At 42.3% G+C, this 21,539-nt stretch overlaps 1 protein-coding gene across 1 annotated transcript in view; it reads right to left on the reverse strand.

The window, feature by feature from the left end:
- zdhhc2 (zinc finger DHHC-type palmitoyltransferase 2) overlaps positions 1–13,572 on the reverse strand; it is a 64,002-nt gene extending 50,430 nt beyond the window's left edge. Inside the window, exons 1-2 of the mRNA XM_060830567.1 lie at positions 13,546–13,572; positions 8,895–8,989 (exon numbers count right to left, since the gene is read on the reverse strand). Of these exons, the coding sequence (XP_060686550.1) occupies positions 8,895–8,989; positions 13,546–13,567 (117 nt within the window). The 5' untranslated portion in view covers positions 13,568–13,572. The remainder of the gene's footprint in view (positions 1–8,894; positions 8,990–13,545) is intronic.
- Positions 13,573–21,539: the final 7,967 nt, after the last annotated feature.

A 21,539-nucleotide genomic window follows, 5' to 3' on the forward strand; every position in this document is an offset into this window, starting at 1 on the left:
TTGCGTCCCTATATCAGCCTGGTTAATAATTGCGATGGACTCCCACCAGGATTCACAACTGAATAGGTAAAATGTATAAAGAGAAAAAGCAGCTAACTAGGCGGGCTAGGTTACTAAAAAGAAAGTTTGGAAAATGGAATTTATTATTCATAATTTATTTCACTTCTTTAAGTTTTGAATGCTCCATCTCCTATAAAAACAATGTTGGAATTCAGAAACCTCTTGGTATTCCTTGCATCAATGTAATGCTATGGAAGTATGAGAGAAAATATTATTTATGGTTACAGCCCATCTTTACCACCATTTTCAAACTGCCCACCTATATTTGAGGGACTATATTTAATGTTTGTGTCCAATGGAAACTTCCAAAGCAGTGACAGTTTATTTGAATCTTGGAGAACAACCACTAATTATCTAAGAACAAGTAGAAACATGGACAATCAAGCACCAGCATGACCCTATAGTTCCAGGAGAGCGGCTCACCTCTCAAACTGACTTGCTTGTTACCATTGTGTAATTTGTTATTTAATCCATAAGATTAATTGAGAGATTTCCAATGGTCAATTCTGCTTGTGATCAATTATACCAGATTTTCAAATGTTAGATTTGTTGAGGGTTTTTATAAATTTTTTATTGGGTGGAATTGAGAGTTAATTTTGTGACTGGGAAGTGTAAGTGCTAATGCCTGGTAATTATGGGTTTGAATAGCATTCTTGGAAGTGATTCTTACACTCTCTGGACTTTTACTTCCTGCCTTTTTTTTTTGTAAAATTACTTTTTCTCCCTTGGAGGCTTTTCATAGGTTTAAGTATTTTTGCTGTTCCACGGTTGCTTTTGATGTTGATCAGTAGCTGCTAGTATTGGGAATGATCAGCTTCAGCAGTAGCCTAGGGATAGTGGGACCCAAAGCAACCTTTGGCTGCCACAACATTACTGTGTTCTGTCTGTGACCTGAATGTTTTTTTTCATTCCAGCCCATCTCTAACAGTTTTTGCAAACTTGAGTTTCTCCCCAGTTCATTTCCCTCATGTCACCCTGTTACTCTCTCACTTCATCCCTGTGCTAAAAGCATTTATTGTTTTATATTTGCATTTACCAATGTTTCATAATCATAAATCTCCATGAATAATGTGCACCTGCTGATGCTAGACTTGCATGGAGGCGTTGCTTACCTGGGGCAGGGTTAATTAAATCACCGAGAATATTTTGCTGGGTAAACGAAACAGCCAGAAGTTGAACCCCATATCTGAACTGATGACATAAATGGGAAAAAGGTTGAGGTCCTAAAACTAGCTAACAAACAAGGGAAAAACATAAAGAGCAAGGACCTCATGGACAGTAAACATCACAATTCACCCATTGCCATTTTCAGTATTTCTAGGAGTTGTGAAGCATGACAACTAAAGAAAGAGGACAGAAGGTAAGACTTCAAATTCCTTGGAGGTTGGAACGAGTTCTGGAGTATGACGGACATATACAGGTGTTGAATTCACTTTAATGACAGGAATTTATTTTCTTGCAGACATTTAATAAGTGTTTTGGAGGAAGGTTTAAACTAATTTGCGAGGAAGAGGATTGCGATGAAAATTAATTTAAAAGGAGATAAAAGGAATATAATAGACTGACTGGAAGGCATAAACAGCATTAGAATAAAGACTCGTTAAGGAATAAGTTGAACCACTTTATGAGTGGAGTAAAATTGCAGAAAGAGGCAAGAACTTTGGAACAGTGACAATAAGGAACATAAAATCTCCAAGATCAACGTGGGAAATAATTACAGAAAACAAGGAATTCTTTAAATATATACAAAAGAACATTCTTGGTTAATGTGTTTCCACCCCAATGAAGCTCTGGTTCTACGGGAAATTGAAGTGGGTAAGTGGAACGTTGTTCAGTGGAATAGCATTTAGAAAAACTGTGATTATAATATCATTAGGCTTGGAGTAGAGTCATAGAGATGTACAGCACGGTAACAGACCCTTCGGTCCAACTCATCCATGCTGAGCACAGCCTAAATTAATCTAGTTTCATTTGCCAGCACTTGGCCCATATCTCTCTAAACCCTTCCTATTCATATACCCATCCAGATGCCTTTTAAATGTTGTAATTGTACCAGCCTCCACTACTTCCTCTGGCAGCTCATTCCATATACGCACTGCCCTCTTTGTGAAAAGGTTGCTCCTCAGGTCTCTTTTATATTTTTCCCCTCTCACCCTAAACCTATGCCTTCTAGTTCTGGACACCCCACCCCAGGGAAAAGACTTTATCTATTTATCCTATCCGTGCCCCTCATGATTTTGTAAACCTCTATAAGGTCACCCCTCAGATTCCGATGTTCCAGGGAAAACAGCCCTAGCCTATTCGACCTCTCCCTATAGCTCAAATCCTCCAACCCTGGCAACATCCTTGTGAATCTTTTCTGAACCCTTTCAAGTTTCACAACATCCTTCATAACGTAGGGAGACCAGAATTCCATGCAATATTCCAAAAGTGGCCTAAACAATGTCCTGCGCATATGCAACATGACCTCCCACCTCCTGTACTCAATACTCTGACCAATAAAGGAAAGCATACCAAACACCTTCTTCGCTATCCTGTCTACCTGGGACTCCACGTTTGAGGAGCTATGAACCTGCACTCCAAGGTCTCTTTGTTCAGCAACACTCTCCAGAGTCTTACCATTAAATATATAAGTACTTCTCTGATTTGCCTTATCAAAACACAACACCTCACATTTATCCAAATTAAACTCCATCTGGTCCACCTCCCTTGGCCCATTGGCCCAACTGATCAAAATCCCAATGTAGTTTGAGGTAACCTTCTTTGCTGTACACACATCATCTATTGCACACAAATTCACCTGCACCTCCACACACATCATCTATTGCATCCGCTGCACCCGATGTGGCCTCCTCTATATTGGGGAGACAGGCCGCCTACTTGCGGAACGTTTCAGAGAACACCTCGGGGACACCTGGACCAACCAACCCAACCACCCCGTGGCTCAACACTTTAACTCCCCCTCCCATTCCACCAAGGACATGCAGGTCCTTGGACTCCTCCATCGCCAGACCATAACAACACGACGGTTGGAGGAAGAGCGCCTCATCTTCCGCCTGGGAACCCTCCAACTGCAAGGGATGAACTCAGATTTCTACAGTTTCCTCATTTCCCCTCCCCCCACCTTGTCTCAGTCGAATCCCTCGAACTCAGCACCGCCCTCCTAACCTGCAATCTTCTTCCTGACCTCTCCGCCCCCACCCCCACTCCGGCCTATCACCCTCACCTTGACCTCCTTCCACCTATCACATCTACATCGCCCCTCCCCCAAGTCCCTCCTCCCTACCTTTTATCTTAGCCTGCTGGACACACTTTCCTCATTCCTGATGAAGGGCTTATGCCCGAAACGTTGAATTTCCTGTTCCTTGGATGTTGTCTGATTGCTGCGCTTTTCCAGCAACACATTTTCAGCTCTGATCTCCAGCATCTGCAGACCTCACTTTCTCTTCCTTCTTTGCTGTACACTATACTTCAAATTTTAGTGTCATCTGCAAACTTACGAACCATACCTCCTATATTCATGTTCAAATAATTTATGTAAATGATGAAAAGCAGTGGAGCCAGCACTGATCCTTGTGACACACCGCTGGTCACAGGCCTCTAGTCTGAAAAACAAACCTCCACCATCACCCTCTGTCTTCTACCTTCGAGCCAGTCCTATATCCAAATGGCTAGTTCTCCCTGTATTCCATGTGATCTAACCTTGCTAATCAGTCTCCCATGGGGAACCTTGTCAAATGCCTTACTGAAATCCATGTAGATCATGTGTACTGCTCTGCCCTCATGAATCCTCTTCGTTACCTCTTCAAAAAATTCAATCAAGTCAGTGAGTCACTGACAGTGACAGTGATTTCTCATGCGCAAAATTATGTTGACTATCCTAATTCAGTCCTTGTCTTTCCAAATATATGCAAATCCTGCTCCTCAGGAATCCCTCTCACAACTTGCCCACCACCGATGTCAGGCTCAATGGTTTATAGTTTCCTGGCTTGTCTTTACCACCTAGGAGAAAGTGAGGACTGCAGATGCTGGAGATCAGAGCTGAAAATGTGTTGCTGGAAAAGCACAGCAGGTCAGGCAGCATTCAAGGAGCAGGAGCCCTTCTTCAGGACTTTACCACTTCCAGTCTTCCAGCACCTCACTTAGTATCTTCCCCATTTCCTGCAGTTCCACGCATCGGCAGCCTTGCTGATCTTCAAGGGGTCTTATTCTCTCCCTAGTTACCCTTAAGTTAAGTGAATTGATTTGGAAAGTTAAATATGAAAAATAATACTCTTCTGAATGAGTTGAAAATGGATCTGACCAAAGTGAACTTTAATTAAATAATGGTTATTGAAAAGCAGAGTCCAAACAAAGAGGAGAAAGCTGGGGTATGGATTCGACCAATTAGGGATCAAAAAGGAGATCTTGTGGAGCAAAAGAACATGTCAAAGTACTAACTAAACTCTTTGCATATGTTTTCAACAAAGCTGATGCTACCGAAGTGTCAGAATCGATGAAGAGGTAGTACAGCAACTGCCTTGGATAAAAATTAATAAATCAAATATAATATATACTGAGTAGGAGAGTAATAGACTTCAGGAAGACATTAGATAGAATAGTAAAAGGGGTAGACTCATGGTAGATGAAATTTCATGGAATTGATTGTTAAATGAAACATTTTAATGGGAATGAAGAGGAGACACAATAGGATTTAAATACAATTTTATAGGGGGTGCAAAATCAAACAAACATGGGACTGTATGCACATAAATCTTTGAGTATAGCAGGACAAGTTGAAAAGCCAATCATCTTGTAATCAGAGACAAACTAACCATCACCCATTCACAAACAATCACATTATCAACTATCACATTCTGGGGTGGGGGCTACCATTGACCATAAATACAATGAATACAAGAGCAGGTTAGAAATACTGCAGCAAGTAACTTACCTGTTGTCTCCCCAAAGCCTATCCATCATCCACAAGGCCCATGGCAGCAATGTGATGGAAGATTCCCCACTTGCTTGGATAAGTGCAGATTCAGCAACATTCAAGAAGCTTAACACCATCCAGAACAAAGCAGTCTGCTTAAATGGCATTACATCTACAAACATTGAAATCTCTCAGGAGCAGCTGTCTGTACTGCAGAAATTCACCAGAGGTCCTTAGACAATATCTTTCAAAACCATGACAACTACCATCTAGAAGGACAATGGCAGCAGATACATGGGAACACTAACACCTTTAAATTCCACTTCAAGCCACCCAACATCCTGACTTGGAAATATACCGTCATTCCTTCAGTGTCATTTGGTCTAAATCTAAGGTCCCTCTCCAACCACATTGTGGGTGTATCTAAATCAATTGTATTGAAGTGATTCAAGAAAGCAGCTCATCACTGCCTTCTCAAGGGCAACTAGGGATAGGCATTGAAAGCTGGCCCAGCCAGCGATGTCCACAATACATGACTAAATTTTTTTAAAATCACAGCATAGGGATTAAAGCTGAACTTCCTGAAAGGCAAGTTACACATCCAATAAGTTTGATTAAGTAGAAATATAATCTCAAGCAATTTTTCACTTTCATTACTGTTAAATAGACCAGATCTAGACAAATAGCTGGTGTTATCTGCCCTATAACATGAAAGAAGCATTTGCAAATAATGTTAAAGAGAAATCTGTTTGAACAATGTCTTTTTGAAAAGTTAAAGAAATTCTCAACTTCTGATTGAATGAAGAGATGGCGTATTTTACGTTGTATCGTCAGACTACATGTTGACACTTTTGGCTATTTGTTTCGGCTAGAATGCACAGATATCAGTACAAGTTCTTGTGAAATGATGGGGATAGGTTAAAGCAACAAAAAATTTGGAATATTGCAAACTTGTGCAAGTAACAGGATTTACCTGTGGGATATTCCACCAATCATCAAATTTTAAAGAGTACATTTACCACTAAGGGTGCACTTAAGTCAAAATTGACACATGGAGATCTCAAATTTTGGTGTAACATATGATCAAATCAGGGTATCAGACTCATCCAAAGAATGAATTGCAAATTTCCCTGGTGCTCTTTGTAAAGTACACTGCTCTCAAGAGTTGCAATTTCCCATTGCTGGTTTCATCCCTCACCATTGCGAAAATGAGTTGCTAGGCTTACAATTCCCAATGCTACCAGTTAGGAATGTGGCCTCTCTTGATGGTCAACCTGGTGAGATTTGGAGTAGCTGATCCAGGAAGTAATCAGACCATCCATGCTCTGTGCTGAATTAGATAATTACACCCAAGGCAGCAATGAGGTACATTGTAGTGATGATCCACGTTTCAGAGATAGAGAGTCAACATCTGTGAGGGTTCTACTCTTGATTACTTTGCAAGTTTACACTTGGAAATCAGGTGATGTCAGGTCTCACCTGGTTGCGAGGCTCCATGATTTTGAACAGACTACCGACATGCACAAATTAGGATCACAATATGTGGGGTTTTTAGCTCAAATATTTTGTCAGAGGAAATGTAAGAGCTCTTTCAAAAACCAAAGGATGTGGGAGACAAACAGAAAAGTAGAATTAATATCAAAGATCACCCAGGATCATAATGAAGGGCAGAGCATGTTTAAGGGGCCATACAATCTTATGCAGGTCAAAGAGTGTGGTGCTGGAAAAGCACAGCGAGTGAGATAGCATCCGAGGATTAGGAGAATCAACTTTTCGAGCAAAATCTCTTCATCAGGAATGAGGGGGTGGCCCAAGGGGCCTGAGAGATAAGTAGGAGGGGGGTGGGGCTGGTGGAAGGTAGCTGAGGATGTGATAAGTAGATTAAGTTGGTGGTGAGGGTGCTAGGTCAGACAGAAGGGTGGAGCAGATTGGTGGGAAGGACAGGTCAAGAGGGCAGTGCCAAGTTGGAAGGTTGGATCTCAGATAAGGTGGGGGAGGGGGGAGGAGAAATGAGGAAACTGGTGAAATCAACATTGATACCGTGTGGTTGGAGGGTACCAAGATGGACGATGAGGTGTTCTTCCTCCAGGCGTTAGGTGGTAAGAGCTTGGCAGTGGAGGTAGCCCAGGACCTGCATGTTCTTGGCAGAGTGGAAGCGGGAGTTAAAGTGTTCGGCCAGGGGGAAGTGGGGTTGTTTTGTGCATGTGTCCCAGAGATGTTCTCTGAAGCATTCTGCAAGTAGGTGTCAATGTAGAGGAGACCACATCGGGAGCAAGGATATAGTAGATGATATATGTGGAGGTGCAGGTTAAATTTCTGACGGATGTGGAAAGCTAGTTTGGGGCCTTGGACGGAGGTGAGGGGAAAGGTGTGGGCACAGGTTTTACAATTCATGTGGTGTCAGGGGATGGTGCTGGGAGGGGTGGGAGAGTTGGTGGGTGGGGTGGACCGAACAAGGGATTCGCAGAGGGAATGGTCTTTACGGAATGCAGATAGAGGTGGGGAGGAAAATATATTGCTGGTGGTGGGATCTGTTTGTAGGTGGCGGAAATGGCGGAGGATAATGCGATATATCCAGAGTTGGTGGGGTGTAAGGTGAGGACCAGAGGGTTCTGTCCTTGTTACGGTTGGAGGGGTGGGGTTCAAGAGTGGAGGTGCGGGAAGTGGATGAGATGTGCTGAAGGGCATCATCGACCATGTGGGATGGTAAATTACGATCTTTGAAGGAGGAGGCCATCTGGTGTGTTCTGTGGTGAAATTGGTCCTCCTGGGAACAGATGTGGCGGAAGCGGAGGAATTGGGAATAAAGGATAGCATGTTTACAGGAGGCAGGGTGGGAGGAGGTGTAGTCTAGGTAGTTGTCAAAGTCGTTGAGTTTGTAGTAGATGTCCATGTTGAGTTGGTCACTGGAAACAAAGATGGAGAGGTCCAGGAAGGGGACGGAGGTCCAGATGAACTTAAGGTCAGAATGGAATGTGTTAGTGAAGTTGATGAGCTGTTCAACCTCCTTGTGGGAGTATGAGGTGGTACCAATATGGTCATCAATGTAGTGGAGAAAAAGGTGGGCAATGATGCAGGTGTAGTTGTGGAAAATGGACTAGTCCATGTACCTGATGAAAAGACAGGCATAGCTGGGCCCATGTGGGTGCCCATGGCTACCCCTTTGGTCTGGAGGAAGTGGGAGGATTCAAAGAAGAAATTATTGAGGGTGAGGACCAGTTCAGCCAAACGAATGAGAAAGTCGGTGGAAGGGTACTGTTGGGGTCGTCGGGAGAGGAAGAAATGGAGGGCTTGGAGGTCTTTGTCAAGACAGATAGATGTGAATAGGGACTGGTGAAGATGAGGCATTGGGGGCTAGGGAAACAAAAGTCATGGAGGAGGTGGAGGGCATGGGTGGGGATTTCCTGGACCGGGGGCAGGATGGTGTCAAGGTATATGGACATGAGTTCAGTGGGGCAGGAGCAGTCCTGCCCAATCTAGCACTCCTATTGGAGGGAGAAAATAGGAAGAAAGTCTGGGACAAAGGGAACAATCATTGATATTGAAATCAATCTATATGCCAGAAGCAAAAAATTCAAATACACAGTGTTGCAAATGGAGTAGCCAGACTAACTGAATAGAAAATGTATGTAAAAATGAACTGCAATTAATAAAGCCTATGGTAATGATGGATAGTTCGAGATTGCAGCATTTCATTGACAGGATTGAATGTAAAGTGCAAAACAGGAATCAGAAATAGCTGCAGCAACACCATTTTCCAGCATATTACTGTAATCAATGGTACTGTCATCATGCAGCAGAGCATGAGAAAAGAGAAAGCAAAAAGCAATAGGTTGTGTACCTTTTGTATAAAGAGTGGAACATAACATTAAATTACAACATTTTACACACAAAAAGGTTTGTCTCGCTTCATGTTTACCTCCTTACTCGGATTCATTGGCTTTGTAAAGATGGTTTTCCAGTATGACCACACGAACATGATGAAAAACAAATGATAGAATACAAGGCAGACAACTAGAAGAAAGAAAATCACAAAAGAAACAACCATTACTCAAGTTGTCTAATATATATCTAGATGATATAGCAGTTTTATATTTTGGTGCCAACAAGATCTGATAAATTATTAAACAACAACATTAGCATTCCTAACTTTACAAATTCAGGTGCTTCTTAAATGAATAGCATGCACTATTTTCATCCTAATCAAAATGAAACTTTGGATTATTTAAAGGAACAATTAGCCTACAGACCTACATTCTCATATCATTTCTAAACCCCATTTAGAATTTTCACTTCCAAATCGTCAATGTGACAAGAAAAGTATAATTTTGGTAAACATGCTCTGACCTTTAATGGTCTCTAATCAGTATTAGGATTTTTATTTCATTACAATTTTCTAAGGAGAGTTTATTCTCCAAAATTGACAATTGAGACTCATTTTCCATTAATATCCTGGAAACAGTTGTCCTGGATTGCTGTTCATACACAAATAGCACCAACTTGTCTTTGTTTAGTGCCTTTAAATGTAACAGAATGGCCCAAGGTGCTTCACAGGAATGTTATAAAGGAAAATTTGACATCACATTTTATTAGGAGATTTTGGGGGGCGTTAACCAGAGGTTTGACCAAAGAGGAAGGTTTCGAGAAGCATATCAAAGGAAGACAGTGGGATGGAGAAGAGGTTAAGGAAGGAATTTCTCGAATGTATGGCTTACATGGCTGAAGAAATCCAACCAACGATAAAGTAATTAAAATTGGAGAAGCATAAGAATCTCAGAGATTTTTTGAGCTAGAAGACTGCAGAAATAAGGAGGGCTGAGGCCAGGGAGGGATTTGAAGACAAGGGTGAAACTGATTAACCTGGAACCAGTGTAGGTCCGAATGGTATGGGCTGATGGTCAATGTGGCTTGATGCAAGTAAGGACAGGGTGCAGAGTTTAGAAAGACAAAGTTACATAGAGTACATTTGGGAGGCATGGGAAAATATACATTGTTTTCAGTTTTTGTTTCAGACCACACTTGCTACATTCTATATATTAATGTTTCTGTTTTTTTAAAATTCATTCATGAGGGTGTTGCTGGCTTGGCCAGTATTTATTGCTCATTCTTAATGGTCCAAAGGGCATTTGAGAGTTAACTGGTGGTCTGGACTCTCAGACCAGGTAAGGATGATAGTTTCCTTCCCTAAAGGACATTAATGAACCCAGATGGCTTTTTCTGACAATTGACAATGGTTTCATGATCATCATTAGATTTTTATTGAATTCGAACCCTGGTCCTTAGAAAATTACTTGGTTCTCTGTATTAATAGTCTATCGATAAAACTGCTAGACTGTCACCTCCCCATTGTACTATATGCAATGTTATAATGAATTTTTCATAACAATTATCAATGGGTTGCTGATGCTATTGTATTATAACAGTGAAGCAAAAAAAACCACACATCCCTTCCAAGATCCTCTTGCTTTCTATTCAAATATCTGTCCCTTCCATGGCTCTGCATAACCTCAATATCTCCTAGTACCCTCCACTCAGCACACAGGACCATCACAACAACCTATGCCCCTACACCCACCCTCCTCCAGGATCCCACATACCCACCATGCCAACGTATGTTACTTTTATGCCAATTACACTATAGTCTGTACAGACCCAATAAAACCTATCGTAACAAAGCATGTTTGGAATGGTTTTAGCAACAAGACGTTCATTTATACAGCTTTCTCTAAATAAGCTATTTTTACTACAGGCCTATAAAAATGTAAATCATCTGGAACTTTAAAATGTCAATAACAGAAACTACAAATATGTGTTGCTTCCTTACATAGATCATAGAGAAACAGCTGTCAATCAAGCATTATTTTGCCTTCAGCACAGGATTTTCAACAGACCAATGAATGTCTAAGCTCTCAGCTCAGCTGCTCCCAACGGAAAGCACTGCATGATTGACAGATGCTTTTCTGTAATCTATTCAGCCAATTGCACAATATTTATTGACACAAGCTAAAGGGGAGTCAAGTACTTGCAGCTTGTTATTAATATTTTAAATGTCCCAACGATTTATACTTTTATAGGGTGTGGTGAAAACAGAGGAGTTGAGAGTATGATGCTGGAAAACCATAACAGGTCAGGCAGTAGCTGAGGAGCAGGAGGATCGACGTTTCGGACATAAGCTCTCCATCAGGAATGAGGCTTGTGGGCTAGGGAGGGGGACTAAGAGATAAATAGGAGGGAGGTTGGGTGGGGAGGGGCAAGATATGTGAGAATGCGATAAGTAGATGAAGTTGGGGAAAGATAGTAGGTCGGAGAGGAGGGTGGAGTGGATAGATGAGAAAGACAATGGACAGGTCAAGAGGGCAGGGCTGAGTTGGAGGCTTGGGATTACCATAATGTAGGTGGAGGGGAAACGAGGAAACTGGTGAAATCCACATTGATCTCGTGTGGTTGCAGTGCCACAAGGCAGAAGATGAGGCATTCTTCCTCTAGTTGTGGGGTGGAAAGGGTTTGGTGATGGAGGAGGCACAGGACCTGCATGTCCTTGGCAGAGTAGGAGGGGGAATTGAAGTGTTCAGCCACAGAGTGGTGGGATTGGTTGGTGCAGGTGTACCAGAGATGTTCTCTGAAACGATCCGCAAGTAGGCGTGCAGTCTCCCCGATATAGAGGAGATTAAATCAGGTGCAGCGGATACAGCAGATGACACTGGTCGAGATACAGGTAAATTTCTGTTGATGTGGAAGGATCCTTTGGGGCCTTGACCGGAGGTGGGGGTGGGGAGCGGGGGGGGAAGAGGGGGGAGGTGGAGGAGGGTGTTTGTGGGCGCAGGTTTTGCATTTCCTTCAGTGGCAGGGGAAGGTGCTAGGAGTGGGGTGTAGGCTAGTGGGGGGGCGTGTGGATCTGACAGGGAAGTCGCGGAGGGAATGGTCTCTCCAGAACACTGATAGGGATGGGGAGGTAAATATGTCCCTAGTGGTAGGGTCTATTTGTAGGTGGCGGAAGTGGCGGAGATGATGTGACATATAATTGGGTTGATGGGGTGGAAGGTGAGGACCAGGGGGGTTCCGTCCTTGTTGCGTTGGGAGGGGTGGGGTTTAAGGGCAGAGGTGCAGGAAATGGAGGAGATACTCTGGAGGGCATCATCAATCACGTGGGAGGGGAAATAGCGAGCTTTGATGAAGGAGGCCATCTGGGACTTTCTGAGGTGAAATTGGTCATTCTAGGAACAGATGTGGTGGAGACGAAGGAATTGGGAATGAGGGATGGCATTTTTACAGGAGGTGGGGTGGGAAGAGGTATAGTCTAGGATGCTGTGAGAGTTGGTGGGTTAGTAGTAGATACCTGTGGTTAGTCGGTCGCTGAAGATGGAGAGGTCCAGGAAGGAGAGGGAGGTGCCCAAGATGGTCCAGGAGAATTTGAGGTTGGGGTAAAAGGTGTAAGTGAAGTTGATGAGCTGTTCAACTTCCTCATGGGAGCACGAGGTAGCACCGATACAGTCATCAATGTAGGGGAGGAAAAGGTGTGAAATAGTGCTGGTATACTGCAAAAGGTGGACTGTTATACATACCCGACAAAAAGGTGGGCATAGCTGGGGCCCATGGCTACCCCTTTGGTTTGGAGGAAGTGGGAGGATTGGAAGAAGTTGTTGATGGTGAGGAAAACAGATACTTTTAAAAGCAAGTCGAAAGTTATGAATGAATAATTTAAAAATAAACCATATGCCATACATAACTTATTTTTACCATTCACTAGTTCTGTTTAAAATATATGCTGGGTGAATGGGCATCAAAGTTCCACAGGTTGGCATAGAGGGTATTAGGGACCATGAGTGGCAGTGGAAATATATAGGAGAAAGTGAGGACTGCAGATGCTGGAGATCAGAGTCGAGAATGTGATGCTGGAAAAGCACACCAGGTCAGGCAACATCTGAGGAGTAGGAAAGTCAACATTTCAGGCATAAGCCCTTCCCGATGAAGGGCCTATGTTTGAAACGTCGATTCTCCTGCTCCTTGGAGGCTGCCTGATCTGCTGTGCTTTTCCAGCACCATACTCTCAACAGTGGATATATCTGTATTCGCATTGGAACTGAACAGCTCTAAAACATGCTGTTGAAGAAGATGACACAATATGGATTAAATTCTACAATATTCTGGGTAATTCTGAAATAATTTGCAGTATAATGGAAGATATTTTCCAACCATGACAATATATTTACTAAAACTTTGGGAGTGGCATTGATTCTTCAAATTAAAGACATTTAAGAACCTGAATAGCATTTAGTATGTTACAGTTATCTAAGTAATTTTGAGCATTGGATTGTCAATTAATTAAGTATTACAATTCAGAATATCAGTATTGATTTTAACCAAACACACCCAATAGAAATATAGTGATTGTGAATCGGATTCCAATTTCATTTTATTGTTGCATTTAAAAGAGAATATAAATCAAATGGGGAATTTAACAAGATTCTGACCTCAATTCACTTCATTTCTGCTGGATAGTTCAGGACATATTCAGAACAATTTTTTTATACCAATAAATCTTGATAAGTAATTTGGAAATAAATACTTACTTTTTTCACCAATATTTTTCATAGACACTGTCACAAAATGAAAAAAAAAAGAGATAGATTAGACAAAAGCCAAAACAGGTTAAAATTTATGTATGTATTGTGTATACCTTTTAGTACTTTCTAGGGCAAGGCATCTCCCAACATGACTTGTTAATTTTTATCCTCACCCTCACCTTGTTGTGAGTTGTAAAATTTGTGTATGTATTGTATATACCTTTTAGAACATTCTTGTACTTTCTAGGGCAAGGCATCTCCCAACATGTCTTGTTAAATGTTTATCCTCACTCTCACCTTGTATTTGTGTTGTGAGTTCCTGTAGATGTGAAGGCAGGATCCCAACTCCAGACTGAAGAATAAATTAATTGTTTCAGCATTTCCTAGGTCTGGATTTTAGTCCAGAAATGCATTTCATTGTGCAAGCAGTAGTAGGGGGGAGGAAAGGGGTGCTGGGTTGAAATGACTTGGGTTTGCTGGGTAGCTTGTTGGGACTGGAGGACTTAATCTGCTCCTCCTGACTGTTGGAAAGGTGCTGACCTTAAAGATTTAACCTTCTCATCTCTTTTCAGCAGTTAAATTTCCAGATGCTTGGGAAATCCAGCCAATGCAAGTTAAAAATAGAATGACTGCTTCAATGAGGACATTGAGCCTTAGTACAATATTTAAGTGTCCAATCTGTTTCCTGTAAGCGCCTTAGTTGTTTGCCCCTTAACCATTGTTTTACAATTTCCTTACCTAAATATGAAATAGAATGATAGACTTTTGGGGGGACACAAAACTTTTTAACTTATTAAGGTTTTTAATTAATTAACACATCATTCAGCATTTTTGCATGAACCTGGACCGAGTCTGTAAAGATGCAGAAACAGGATATTAAAGAAAGCCAGTTGTCCTTTGCAATGCACTGAGATATAGAGTATTTATTGTACTCAAATGACTTCTTGCCAGAATAAGTTTTGGTTGTTGTGCAGAACAGTAATTTCTTTGTAATGTTCCAATGTTTGAAACAAAAGTCTCCATTATGTAAAATAAAGGAGCTATTTTGATTCATCGTCTACATAATGTCTGGATTTGAACCTTTTAAATGTTGATCTTTCCTGGATACGTGTTACACTAGCTCACACTCAATACAGTAGTGTTGCTTTCACACCAGGATACCGTTGCATTGAATTCCAAGCAGTGCTTGATCCCAGATTTCCTATCTGTAGTTATCCCAAACTTTACTACTTCTTTGTTCACCCTGAAATTTTGATCTGCGATCTGCGTAGGCTGTGAATTGACGGCGGGCTTAAATACATTTGTAGCTAAAGGAACACTGAACATTCTAATTTAAATTATGACAACAGGAGATGATTGACAATCCTGACATTAATAAAACCAAAATGCATATGGAGGCCTGGTGAATTGGAGAGGTGAGGCATAATGGCAGAGCGTTCTGTCAGTTAAAAGCATTCTGTGATGTGTTTCCTTAAGCTTCAATAGCAAATGTGGGAGGAGAAGAAAATGTAGGTTGATTTTAACATTAGAACCAAGAAGTGTGTTTTAGCCCATCTACCTTGGTGAAGAAACCAAAGTCATTCTGAGATATCAGCTTTGTTTACCTGGAAGATGTGGATGCGAGTACCAAATGCATGCCCTGAACTAACACAGTGAATTTAGGTTGGTCACCTGATTGGCAGCCATTACATTTAGAGTGTCAGGGTCAAATGGCATTAGGAGGGATCCTGAGGAGGCAGCAGCTCAGAGAAGCCTCACAAGAAAAATGTAAACCTATGCAATTGGTCAGACAGTGTGAAGCATAGGCTCTGAACAGTTACTCTAAGTAGCAGGTTTCTATGTAGGATAGCAATCTGCATAATAAAAGCCTGCAAACCTGCTGCAAGATTACACTTGAATGAAATGGAAGCAGACACCCTGAAGTATTCAGATTTTCACTAAGCAACTGAGAGCAGCTATGACATTTGTTGTCAACTCAATACTAATTAGAAACATGGAATCAAATAAATGCAATGCAGTCAATGAATGACAGAGTGAAGGATGGTACATTAAATGTTATCACAGAATAATTCTTGGCTACAGCAGTACCAATTTGGCAGTTTTTTGAGGTAACTTTGTTATGACACGGGGTCAACCTTCCTGCTTAATTTAAAACCAGCAGCACAAAAGATTTAACCCATGCTGTAATCTGTAAAAGTTCAAGTGGCCGAGTAAAAATTAACAACTTTATTTCTTAAAGTATGACAGAGGATAATTAACTAATAACTATTTACAATTCCTTCCACTAACCTATCTTTTACCTTTCCTTCTATAATACTAGTCCGATAAAACTGCCAATTAGATTTACAGAAAAATTCAAAGTTTTAAACTAGCCAGCAGTCGAATCTTCTCTTTATCTTTGTCAGTAGATTGGCTCTTGTTGAGGTTTTTCTCCTGTGTAAACTTTTTTTCTAGAAAGGTACCTCTTGGAGTTCTGATTAACAGTCTACAACTGTGGCAGTTCTCCTCACAACTGTTCAATTTTCCACAGTCTTATACCCAAAAGCATCGGATTGTGTCATTGGCTTTTAAGATTGTCAATATACTCAATATCATTTGGAATTTGGTATCTTTCAGGGTATAATTTGAAGCAATTGGCCTAATTTGAATCTGTTTTGTTGTTTCCAAGCAACCAGCTACCCTAAAAGCTGGAGCACATGTAACATGGTATCTTGTTGAGAACATTTGGTGCTGTCACTGCTAACTTTCACTCGCTTAAAGGTACAGTACACCCATATCTTCATAACAACTTAAATCCCTCCTAAGGGAAGGTACTGGTGTACAGAGGAACTTCAATTTTCTAAATAAGATGGGTGTGCACTATTTCGTTTGGATAATTGATTATTCGGATAATCGATTTTATCTTAAACAAGGGAAGCCACACTGATCTAACACTGTGCTCCACCAGAGAATTTATTTAGATCTATAATTTTAATGTACTGAGCGCAAGAGGTCACAGCTTTCACATGATGAACAAAATAAAGCAATGTTAACATAAGAAAACTTTTCAAAAATGCAGCAGTGGTTACCATTTGGCAAGACAGCATTAAACAAGGTCCCGAACAGCTTCTATGATCGCAGCAGCATTTGTCAGTTTCTTGGAACACAGTCTTGCTATCGAAAGACAGAAGCATCACCTCATGCATGTGTTTACATTCTCGGCCATTTTATTTTAATGAACAGCCCAATAAAGTGACGGGAATACCCTGTACTGTAAAACACTTACTTTTGCAAAGAGCTGTGCAACAACCCTTACCTAAAAACATCCAGTCACTGATGCTTGAGCTGCTCATGTTTCTTTGTTTTTGCCAGTGTTTTCACATGTTCTTCAGTACATGTAAATCAAAGACACTTAGCTCTTTCATGTAACATGTTTGCGGGACCTTGAAGTCATCTTTGGATAATCCGATATTCAGATCATCGAGGTTTCACTGTAGCTGGTTATGCCACTGACATCTAATACACCATGTTAATGTAATGGGGAAATGGGCTCAAACCTTGCCATGGCAAATGGTGAAGTTTGAATTCAATTTTTTTAAAAATGTGCACTTTTCAAAAAATAAAAGTCCGGTCAAATGGTTATTGTGTAGCCATTGTCAATTGCCATAAAAACTCATCCTGTTCACTAATATCCTTTAGGAAAGGAAACTGCCATCCTCACCTAGTCAGGCCTATGTGTGACTCCAGACCCTTAGCAATGTAGTTGACTCTTAAATTGTCCTTTGAACAGTTAGGGATAAGCAATAAATGCTGGCCCAGGCAGAGATGCCCACATCCTGTGAATGAATAAAATACAAACTGACAACCTTAGAGGATGGGAAATAAGCTAATGTGAAATTGAGATTTTGGATGATATCAGGTACACTCTCTTTCTCAGAAATGTACAGAAACAAATGACTCAATTTGTTCTATTCTTACTGGATCATTGAGCAGCATGATCCTACCCATTTCATGAATTTTGCTGTCTTATAACTGCTTTATAAGAAAACACTCTGCACTCCCACAGGAAACTGGACCAGTGGTGCTGGAAGAGCACAGCAGTTCAGGCAGCATCCAACGAGCAGCGAAATCGATGTTTCGGGCAAAAGCCCTTCATCAGGAATAAAGGCAGTCAGCCTGAAGCGTGGAGAGATAAGCTAGGGGAGGGTGGGGGTGGGGAGACAGTAGCATAGAGTACAGTGGGTGAGTGGGGGAGGGGGTGAAGGTGAGAGGTCAGGGAGGAGAGGGTGGAGTGGATAGGTGGAAAAGGAGATAGGCAGGTCGGACAAGTCCGGACAAGTCATGGGGACAGTGCTGAGCTGGAAGTTTGGAACTCGGGTGAGGTGGGGGAAGGGGAAATGAGGAAACTGTTGAAGTCCACATTGATGCCCTGGGGTTGAAGTGTTCCAAGGCGGAAGATGAGGCGTTCTTCCTCCAGGCGTCTGGTGTTGAGGGAGCGGCGGTGAAGGAGGTCCTGGACCTCCATGTCCTCGGCAGAGTGGGAGGGGGAGTTGAAATGTTGGCCACGGGGCGGTGTGGTTGATTGGTGCGGGTGTCCCGGAGATGTTCCCTAAAGCGCTCTGCTAGGAGGCGCCCAGTCTCCCCAATGTAGAGGAGGCCGCATCGGGAGCAACGGATACAGTAAATGATATTAGTGGATGTGCAGGTAAAACTTTGATGGGTGTGGAAGGCTCCTTTAAGACCTTGGATAGAGGTGAGGGAGGAGGTGTGGGCACAAGTTTTACAGTTCCTGCGGTGGCAGGGGAAAGTGCCAGGATGGGAGGGTGGGTTGTATGGAGGCGTGGACCTGACCAGGTAGTCACGGAGGGAACGGTCTTTGCGGAAGGCGGAAAGGGGTGGGGAGGGAAATATATCCCTGGTGGTGGGGTCTTTTTGGAGGTGGCGGAAATGTCAGTGGATGATTTGGTTTATGCGAAGGTTTGTAGGGTGGAAGGTGAGCACCAGGGGCATTCTGTCCTTATTACGGTTGGAGGGGTGGGGTCTGAGGGCAGAGGTGCGGGTTGTGGATGAGATGCGTTGGAGGGCATCTTTAACCTCTTAGGAAGGGAAATTGCGGTCTCTAAAGAAGGAGGCCATCTGGTGGAACTGGTCCTCCTGGGAGCAGATGGCGGAGGAATTGGGAATACGGTATGGCATTTTTGCAAGAGATAGGGTGGGAAGAGGTGTAATCCAGGTAGCTGTGGGAGTTGGTGGGTTGTAAAAAATGTCAGTGTCAAGTCGGTCATCATTAATGGAGATGGAGAGGTTCAGGAAGGGGAGGGAGGTGTCAGAGATGGTCCAGGTAAATTTAAGGTCAGGGTGGAATGTGTTGGTGAAGTTGATGAATTGCTCAACCTCCTCGCGGGAGCACGAGGTGGTGCCAATGCAGTCATCAATGTAGCGGAGGAAGAGGTGGGGAGTGGTGCCGGTGTAATTACGGAAGATCAACTGTTCTACGTAGCCAACAAAGAGACAGGCATAGCTGGGGCCCATACTCCCACAGGTAAGTCCACATGTGGGGAAATGTATAAGGAGCAGCTGCTAAGGATCTAAGACATGCACCTTGTTGTATTCTAGTTAACAAATGTCACTACATGGACTGTGATTCCATAACTACAGTTGTATTTATTTGACTTTATCTGGCAGGTGATGTTACAGTACACCCATCAATGGTCAGTTCATGTGTCAGATACGTTGAAGTTAATATTTGAAAGAGAAATTAGAAATGAATAGCGCATTTACAAACTTTACTATCCTCCTTGAAATGTGAAAACAATAACGAATTAAGTGCTGCACCAACTTCAGGATATTTCTGCAGGAGTTCCTCAGGCTATTATTCTCAGCTGCTTCATCAATGATTTTCCCTTCATCATAAAGTTAGAAGTGGGGAGGTTTGCTGATGATTGAACATATTCAGTACCATTTGCAACTCCTTAGATTCTGAAGCAGTCCATTTGCAAATGCAACAAGATCTGGACAATATCTAGCCTTGGGCTGACAAGTGGTAAGTAATGCTCACCCACACAAATGCCAGGCTATGACCATCACCAATAAGAGACAATCTAACCGCCCTCCTTGACATTCAATGGTGTTACTATCACTGAATACCCCACTATCAATACCCTGGAGGTTATCATTGATCAGAAACTCAACTGGACCCTCCACATAAACGCAGTGGCTACAAGAGCAGGTCAGGTGCTAGGAATACTGTGGCGAGTAACTCACCTCCTGACTCCCCAAAACTAGTCCACCATCTACAAGTCACAAGTCAGAAGTGTGATGGAATACTCCCCACTTGCCTGGATAAGTGCAGATCCAGTAACATTCAAGAAGTTTGACACAAAGTAGCCCACTTGACTGGCACTGCATCCATTAGCATCCACTCCCTCTATGGCCGATACTCAGTAGCATCAGTGTGTACTATTTACAAGATGCACTGCAGAGATTCGCCAAAGATCCTCAGGACTGAACCTTCCAAACTCACAGCAACTTCCATATCTAGAAGGACAAGGACAGCAGACATATGGGAACATCATCACCTTCAAGTTCCCCTCCAAGCCACTCAAACTGACTTGGAAATATGTTGCTGTTCTTTCACCGTCACCAGGTCAAAATCTTGGAATTCCCTCCGTAAGGGCATTTTGGATTAACCTAAAGCAGGTGGACTGCAGCAGTTCAAGGTGGCCACACACCACCACCTTCTTAAGGGCAACTAGGGATGGGCAATAAATACTGGCCTGCCAATGATGCCTACATCCTACAAAATGAATAAAGTATTTTAAAAATGTTTATTCTTGATGCGCAGTCATTCCTTTCCCATGTGGCAAAGCATTAGCACAGGACCGCTATTTCAGATCATGCACTTTGCAGGCTTCAGACCAATTCAGAATTGGAGATCAAGTCCCTACATAAGTCCATAATAGAAGCTCCTGGCCACATATCAAAATCCATCTATGAGCTGACAAAGGATCATTAGCCTTCACCCACCATCCCCTTTCACTCTACGTCTTTGCTCTAGATACAGCTATTTTAGATATTTTCTAATCAACCTATTTCGAGATGTGATGACACCCCTTTAGACCAGGCAGAACTTGAACTTGGGCCTCCTGGCTCAGAGATAGGGACAGTACCACTGCACCACAAGGGCGCTCTGAAGCATATTATTTAAATCAATCTGTTCAGACATATTACAATACACATCTGGGGCAAATCAGACTTGAACTTGGATCTCTTGGACCAGGGTCGGGAACACTAACACTAAGCCATAAAAGTTCCCAATTTACAGTTGCTAAATATTGCTCCAAAGTGTATCCTGCATTAACTCAAGGGTTGAATACTCTTTAATCACTCTGTTCCGAGATGTTATTACACACCTCTGGAGCACAAGGGACTTGAAGTTTGGCTGGCTCAAAAGCAGGGATTGTTCTGAACTGTTCTGAAGAAACTGTTCTGAAGAAACTGTTCTGAACTGTTCTACATTTGCAACATTATATCTGCTTTCTATCCACGGATGCTGCCAGGCACGCTGAGTTTCTCCAGCAATTTCTGCAATGGTTCAGATCTTCAGCATCCGCAGTTCTTTGCTTTATTCTATCAGATTGCTAGAGGACTTGACAGGGTAGATGTGGAAAGTTTGTTCCCCCTTTTGAGAGAGTCTGGGACCAGGAATTAATTCTCCAAATAAGGGATCGCACATTTAAGACAGTGATGAGGAGGAATTTCTTCTCTCAGAGGGTAGTGATTCCATGGAATTCTTTACCACACAGGGCTGTTGAGGCTGGGTCATTAAGCATATTCAAGGCTGAGATAGTCAACGTTTTAGTCAGGAATGGAATCAGGGGTTATGGGAAAAGGCAGGAAAGGGGAGTTGTGCAATATCAGATCAGACATGATCTCATTGAATAGTGGAGCAGCTTTGGTGGGCTGGATAGTCTACTTCTGCTTCAATGTCTTATGTTAGTTAGAGGACTTTGCAGTTTTGT

This window comes from Hemiscyllium ocellatum, chromosome 1, assembly GCF_020745735.1.
Source record: "Hemiscyllium ocellatum isolate sHemOce1 chromosome 1, sHemOce1.pat.X.cur, whole genome shotgun sequence".
In the NCBI taxonomy this organism is placed as follows: Eukaryota; Metazoa; Chordata; class Chondrichthyes; order Orectolobiformes; family Hemiscylliidae; genus Hemiscyllium; species Hemiscyllium ocellatum.